General features: G+C 32.7%; 1 protein-coding gene and 1 long non-coding RNA gene across 2 annotated transcripts; both read right to left on the bottom strand.

The window, feature by feature from the left end:
* Positions 1-6,770: 6,770 nt before the first annotated feature.
* Positions 6,771-6,952, bottom strand: LOC135133932 (uncharacterized). Its single transcript, XR_010281220.1, has 2 exons — positions 6,886-6,952; positions 6,771-6,836 (listed from the first exon to the last, which is right to left on the bottom strand). It is a non-coding gene; the product is annotated as an uncharacterized LOC135133932 (long non-coding RNA).
* Positions 6,953-6,977: 25 nt separating this feature from the next.
* LOC135133930 (uncharacterized) lies at positions 6,978-7,735 on the bottom strand. The gene is made up of 3 exons (XM_064062483.1): positions 7,626-7,735; positions 7,377-7,573; positions 6,978-7,321 (listed from the first exon to the last, which is right to left on the bottom strand). Exons 1-3 carry the CDS (start codon positions 7,630-7,632, stop codon positions 7,043-7,045), a joined length of 483 nt encoding a protein of 160 aa, XP_063918553.1. The 5' UTR covers positions 7,633-7,735; the 3' UTR covers positions 6,978-7,042.
* Positions 7,736-8,161: the final 426 nt, after the last annotated feature.

Here is an 8,161-nt window from a genome sequence, read left to right as displayed (position 1 = left end):
TATTTCTTTACAAGAAAGTAAAAACATGTTTTTGTTTAAAGAATACTAGTATATTAAAAAAAAGGCAAAATATGTAAAAATAATAATAGTATTCTTTGAACAACATGATACTCAAAAACATGTTTTTGAATTTTTGGAAATCCATTCTGTTCAAGTTTATATTTAATTTGGGACAGCTGTCCGCCTCTTGAACGTCTGGAGTGTATCATTTTAGGAAACTAAATGTTTGTAGTTATTTACGACATGTTTCGACTTTATTTAATTTCATCATCAAAGAATACAATGACAAAATTAAAATGTCCGAGATTAATACAAAATGGTGTAAATTTTTTTTCCTTCTTTTTTTTCTCCCTTTTTTTCCTTTTTTTAGTCCCCTAATGATACACTCCAGATGTTCAAGAGGCGGACAACTATCCCAAATTACATGTTTTTAATATTTCGTAGAGAAATAATGATTTTGCAGTTAAGCTCCGCCTTCTTGGCTCACGACGAATAAAAAAAATCATCACAATTGAGATAGGGTGGGTGGGCGGGACTACATTTTGCCTTTTTAACTTAAATCCTCCACTTTTCTTCTACAACCTTTTTAAATACATACATAAATGACAATTTTCAGCTCTAAAAGCAACGTCAGCAGGAACAGCAATTGCAACGGGAACTTCAACGTCAACAGGTTTATAAATCCCATTTTTAAATAAGTAGATATGGAAACTCTGATGACGCAGCTGGACATAATTCTAACCTCAAATTCACCACTTGATGTTTTAAGTATTGTATTGTTGAAAGAAGACTGTATTTCACGAAAACATAATCAAAGGATAAGCCCCACCCACTCACCGCCTTCTCAGTTTTTTTTTATTCTTCGTGTGAGGCGAGGCGGAGCTTAGTTGAAGATTTCTTTACAAGAAACTACCAAGTGCGATCTTTTTTTAGTATTACACTCATTTTGCAAAATTACACACAACAAGAATTTTGACGTAACTTCTAAATGTCATTTAAATTGTGACACATGCCTACTTGACTAATAAATCATCGAATCTGATTTTTTCAACTCGTGTAATAAGGGCAGTACAGATGCACGTTTTATGTGAAAAATGGCAATTTTACGATATAAAATTCCGTGTAGCACAAAAGTGTGACGTGATGGAAAAATTTGGAGAGCAGATTTGAAATCTACATAAAAAACTGCATTAAGTGCACACATTTTTATTAAAGGAGTATTTTGGTTGTTGACCAATGTTATGTTATCATTAGTATTACCTACACTAGTATTACTTGATGACGTCATCACAAAATTTTGTTAAGCGAAAACTCATTTGCACGCTTCTTTACATGTAGTTCAACCTTACATACATATCTTTATTTTGACTTATAAGGGTTCAATAAAATTCGCATAATCAAATTTCATCATTTTTCGAAAAAAAATGTTATTGTATTGCAGGGGCGAGGGAGGTTCTGTCCAAATAACCTTCGACCAATTTTTTAGATTTGGTTATCCAGGGTGTCTCAAAAAAATTAATGACTGAGTCAATGTATTTTATTGATTAAGTCAAGAATTGCAAAACTAAATACTTTGAAATATTGCAGACGTTTTGAAGTTGTTGTAAGCCTGGTAACTTTTTAATCAAAATGTGTCGGTTCATCAACCCTAAAAAATTGATGACAAAAAATTAGTTTTGATAATTATGACACAATTTTCCGGATAATTTTTTAAAATTTGAAAATTACTATTTAGCTATGTCCAGTGTGTTTGCGGACGTTGTAATTTTGGAGGTGCACGTGCCCTTGTTCCCCCGGTACCAGCCGCGCCTGATTTATTCATCGACGGAGCTATTGATTTCATCTAGTCAGCATGGTTTTGTGCAAGAAAAATCGACCATTACAAGTTTAGCTGTATTTTCCCAATATACCGGGTGTTTGGAAAATGGCGGACGTTATGTACGGGGGTCTTGGGAATTCCAAAAAAAATTCTTTATGATGTGAATTACGAAAAAAACGTAATTTTATAAATGTAAAATTGGCAACAATGTACGCACCTAATGTGAGAATACCTTCGGCTTACCTTCTGATTTCTTAGTAACGATGGTGACTGAATTCCACCTTTTATTTTATATAATTTTGATCATTTTTTGTAAAAGTTAGTAATCAATACTTTCTAAGGTAAAACTGATTTTGGCAAATCACATACCCTCTAAGAAAAGAGAGGGTGGGTGGGCGGGGCTAGTAGCTGCTACGATAAGACTAATTTTGGCAAATGAGATATCCTATAAGAAAAGAGAGGGCGGGTGGGCGGGACTGGTAGCTGTTATGATAACACTGATTTTAGCAAATGACTCAACTGACGTATCCTAAGAAATTTAATTAAATTATTATAAGAAAAGACACTAGAGGCTCCAAAACACTTTCAAATTCTTTCCAAACAGGAATACCTAGAACCTTAAGTTTGTTTTAAATGTTTCAAAAAAAAAATGGGGTCACAAAATTGACTCAAAAACAGGTCAGGTCAGAACTTTTCAAAAATAGAACAGCAAAGTCCCCCAAAATTCTACTAAACAATTTACAAAAAAAATCTCCATGCTCCCAAACATTGCGGCACTCAAGGCTTTTTCAAAATCGTAAAGAATAAAACACAAAAAGGTCAAAAGGTTTTTTCAGGTTCATCCAGCAACAAAACACCAGATTTTTTAAAATTAGGTTAATGACCTAAAATTAACTGCGAATATTTTAAACGTAGGGTTTTGAAAACTCTCATTTGTGCAAGTAACAAAGAAACATTTTTTTGAAACACTAGCACAATAAAAGTTACTTTGCTGTGCTCAGTAATATTTGGTTATATTATTACAGTTAAGAAACTATGACAAAATTTTTAATATTTTTTTTAAATGCGACGTGATAAAAAACCATAAAATAAAATGATGAAAATTCAAAAAATTCGATTTACTATTAAATTTTAATATTCAGAATCGCTAGAACGTACGGAAACGCTTGAATATCTTGAAAACCAATTGTCCAAATCAACTGAAATTAGGTATACGGGTACAAGAAGTTGTATTCGTAATTATTCTTCTTGCTTCATTTGTTTTCGAGATGCAAGGGCAAGTTAATTTTGATGTTCTGTTTTTGGAAAATTCTGCCCTGACCTCTTTTTGAGTTGATTTTGGGATCCCTTTTTTATGAAAATTTAAAACAATGTTGAGGTTCCAGGTATTCATGTTTGGAAAGAATTTGAAGGAGCTTTGGAGCCTCTAGTGTCTTTTCTTATAATAATATAAGTGAATTTCTTAGAGGATACCTCATTTGCTAGAATCACTTTTATCTTAGTAGCTACTAGCCCGACCTGCCCGTCCTCTACTTTCTTAGAGAATATGTGATTTGCCAAAATAAGTCTTAACAGGTACTAGCCCCGTCCACCTGCCCTTTTTTTTCTTAGAAGGTATGTAATTTGCCAAAATCTGTCTTATTTTAGCACCTACTAGCCCCGGCCACCCACCTTATCTTTTCTTAGAAGGTATGCCATTTGCGAAAATCTGTCTTATCTTAGCAAGTACTGATAACTTTTATAAAAAAATTGGTCTAAAGAGTTTAGACAGTACTTCCCTCGCTGTCGGAAACTTGACGACTGCATGCCTATTGTGTTTTTTTCTCATTACATTTTTGTAGTGGGAATTTAAAAAAAAATTGCGATGACGTCATCAACATTTTTGCAAGGACACGTATATCAGTTGGGATAGATGTAGTGTAATACTAAGAATAAAATTATTGTATTCCCAAATTTTCGGGAAAATGAATTGGGTCGTTTTGAATATTGATTTTTTATAATCAATAAAATAACGAAACAATTTACTCACGTATACGGCAACTGAAAATCGTGTATGTATAAACATTATTAATTTAAGATGACAGGCGTAACAGCATACGTGAGAGTCAAACAGAGAAACTATAAACAAAACGACCATCGGTTTTATTGCTTCGACTTCCGCTTATTATATAAAACATTGGGTTTTATTTTAATTCTTGACGGTGAAATTCACAATTGGTTGATTATAAACATGTCTATTTCACATTCGCGGAACCAAGTGAACACATAAAACAAATGCAGGTCTGTAATGTTAAAGTCGATGTAAATAAGCGTGCTACCCTTATGTTTCAACCGAGTTTTTCCTTTAACAAATTTTGTGTCTACCAAATTGGGTTGGTTGGGGTGTAATACTAATAATAAGTGTTGCCTTTAATTTAATCAATAAAATAAATTGACTTCATTAATTTTTTAGAACCACCTCTTAAGAAAATCTAAAAAATATGAATGGAATGATAAATCACAAGTACAAACTCATCATATTTTTTGCATTTTAGATAGGATTTATTCAGCAAAATTTAAGGGTGACGTCATCAATTTTTTTAGGAGGGATGAACAAATACATTTTGAACAAAAGTTTACCATGCTTATAATAACTTTAAAATATTCCCAAGATTTCAAAGCATTCGGTTTTGTAATTCCTGATTAAATTGATAAAATAAATTCACGCCTTCATTAATTTTTTTGAGTCACCCTGCATATGCAAATCCAAAAATATGAATGGAATGATAAATCACAAGTACAGACTCATCATATTTTGTACATTTTAGATACGATTTATTCGGCAAACTTTTGAGCTGACGTCATCAGTTTATTGTAGAAGATAACCAAATATATTTTGACTAAAAATTTATTATGCTCTTTATAACCTTAAAACATCTGCAAGATTTCAAAGCATTCGGTTTTGTAGTTCCTGATTAAATCAAGAAAATAAATTTACGCATTCATTAATTTTTTTGAGTCACCCTGTATATGCAAATCGAAAAAATTTGAATGGAATGATAAATCACAAGAAGAGACTCACAATATTTTGTACATTTTAGATAGGATTTATTCAGCAAAATTTTGTGGTGACGTTATAAATTTTTTAGGGGGGACGACCAAATACGTTTTGATCAAAAATTTACCATGCTTATGATAATTTTAAAATATCTTCAAGATTTCGAAGCATTCGGTTTTGTAGTTCCTGAGTAAATCAGTAAAATAAATTTACGCTTTCATTTATTTTCTTGAATCACCCTGTATATGCAAATCCAAAAAATATGAATGGAGTGATAGATCACAAGTACAGACTGATCATATTTTGTACATTTTAGATATGATTTATTCGGCAAATTTTCGAGCTGACGTCATCAAGTTTTTGGAGGGGATAAGCAAATATATTTTGACTAAACATTTATTATGCTCTTTATAACCTTAAAGCATCTGCAAGATGTCAGAGCATTCCGTTTTGTAGTTCCTGATTAAATCAATAAAATATATTTACGCATTCATTAATTTTTTTGAGTCACTCTGTATATGCAAATCCAAAAAATATGAATGGAGTGATAAATGACAAGTACAGGCTCATCATATTTTGTACATTTTAGATATGATTTATTCGGCAAACTTTCGAGCTGACGTCATCAAGTTTTTGGAGGGGATAAGCAAATATATTTTGACTAAACATTTATTATGCTCTTTATGACCTTAAAACATCTGCAAGATTTCAGAGCATTCGGTTTTGTAGTTCCTGATTAAATCAATAAAATATATTTACGCATTCATTAATTTTTTTGAGTCACCCTGTATATGCAAATCCAAAAAATATGAATGGAGTGATAAATTACAAGTACAGACTCATAATATTTTTACAGTTTGGATAGGATTTATTCGGCAAACTTTCGAGCTGACGTCATCAATTTTTTGGAGGGGATAAGCAAATATATTTTGACTAAACATTTATTATGCTCTTTATAACCTTAAAACATCTGCAAGATTTCAAAGCATTCGGTTTTGTAGTTTCTGAGTAAATCAGTAAAATAAATTTACGCATTCATTAATTTTTTTGGAGATTATCTGTCTAATAAAAATCCGGGACGGCAGACGGACAGACGGACGGACAGACGGACAGACGGACAGACGGACAGACGGACAGACGGACAGACGGACAGACGGACAGACAGACGGAAATGGGAGACCTATTTCTTCGTCTTCTAGAGGTCATGAAAGATCGAGAAAACGTAAAAGTAGAGAGTCGGCCGACGGACTCGATTACAATACTTCCTTTGCTTACGCTCGGGAAGTAAAAATTTGAAGATCTTGTCTAGTGTTTAGTTGGTTATGCTTTGAAGGATTTTTCTTTTATTGGTTTTGTTTTTGTTTATAATGTATAAGTGTCTTATTAAGTAAATGTTTTTTTTTGGTTTATTTATTAATGAAAAAGAACAGATTTTTGTATTAATAATAATGCAAAACAAATAATGACCACTCGTTGTTATGGTTATTGTCTTAAAAAAAACAAAATGTGGATTTCAGTCACCATCGTTGCTAAGAAATCAGAAAATAAGCCAAAGGTATTCATGCATTAGGAGCGTGCAGTGTTGCCAATTTTACTTTTATAAAATTACGTTTTTTCATAATCTACATCATAAGGAATTTTTAAATTTTTTTTTAGGGCCCCCGAAACCCCGTAACATAACATACTGAAGAGTTTCTTTTTATATTAACTCTGCTAGAACTAATGCTCTAGATAAATCTTCAATTAATTTCATGTGCGAATTACTTAATTTTGTTTCTAATAATAATAACTGTGATATTCATAATAATTCATTAATTTTGATATCTGCTAACTTGCTAAACATTGTAGAATAGTTAGTATTATATGTTTAAGACGTACTCTTATTATGTTTAAGATTACTTAATCTTTTGTCAATTTTCTAGTTATTTTTTGTAGGAGTTTATTTTTATTTTATTTGATTTCTGTAATTGGGATTTCTACCTGTTGGAATCAATAAATATTATTATTATTATTATTATTATAGAATTACCTCTTGGTAGAAGATAAAGGAATTTGGAGAAGAAAGTCATCCCACACTTTGTATGGAATAAACTTATCAAAAAGGTGGAATGATGACACAAATAAACTTTATCTTTTATCGATACAAACGGTTAAGTAATAAAATTCTCTCACTAATCCCCTCACTATCAGCAAGTACATTTATTGTACACCAGCACTTCATAATTGTGGATTTCCCGCGATTCCTGCCAATGGTTCTCCGGGTACATCAAATACGCATTTCGAGGTATAAAACTGTTGATTTTTCCAACCAACACCCCACCTTCGTGCTTAATTCTCCCAATGTGAATAGGTCCACAGTCGTCTTCGTGTCCACCTATGATCCCGTGTCTACCTCTTAGCGTCTCAAATAAATCCCGTGCCGTCGCTGGAACCCAACTAAAATCGGGCTGCTTTCCACAAAGAATCTAAAAATAAAAATAAAAGTGTCGGAGTCGTAATACGGTTCATTTTCGTGGTTACTCTAATGTGGTTGTGGACTTTATGCACTCCTCTGACAGCTACATAGAATTCTCTTTCACCAGGTGTTATGTGTATCACAATTAAACCTAAATTTCTTATGTAGGCTTGCCCTATGAAAACGTTTCGGTGCTGACCGTCTTGACCCGCTACTAGGGCATCGTGGGGTATCGTGCCGTTATAGTCGCGCCAGTAGTAATCTAGTACGTTGGATTTGTTAATTCTAGTACAACGCAAACACAATAAACTTACCTAACATTGCTGGTTAGTTGTGGTTATCGCGATAATCTGGATCTAGAATGCGATACTTGGATATTGACAGCTGTTACGTTTTATCTTGGTGGGAGCTTAGGATGCGCACTAGCATTTAACCGTTAGTAGTGTCAAGATGAGTCACAGATATGCCTTACGGGTAAATCCAATTGACTCAGTATTTCTGGGAATCCTATGAGTTGTAGAGAAAAATTGAAAACAATCGCAAGCTTGTTTGTTTATTTGCGTCTCTGATTGGTTAATTGGAGTCCCGTGCTGAGCACGCCAAGGCATTTTGACAACACTGTACTATCAATAAATAGGTGTATTAAAGATTTAAATATTTATTTGCCACACCCAAAATACCTAGTTTTATAAAACAAAAACAATTGGTTAAATAACGCAAGAACTAACATTTTAATTACAAGAATGAAGCAGTTTAAGCTTATAAAATATAACTTTTGTAGAGCAGGAAATTTCCATTTTCCACATATCCGCACATTTGGTTATTTTATCCCGTGAAACTTTGCATATAG

This window comes from Zophobas morio, unplaced genomic scaffold, assembly GCF_036711695.1.
Source record: "Zophobas morio isolate AGI-343-1 ecotype UQ-CSIRO unplaced genomic scaffold, CSIRO_AGI_Zmor_V1 ptg000004l, whole genome shotgun sequence".
NCBI lineage: Eukaryota > Metazoa > Arthropoda > Insecta > Coleoptera > Tenebrionidae > Zophobas > Zophobas morio.
Note: the sequence above shows the minus strand (reverse complement) of the source record. Positions and strands in the feature narration are given on the sequence as shown.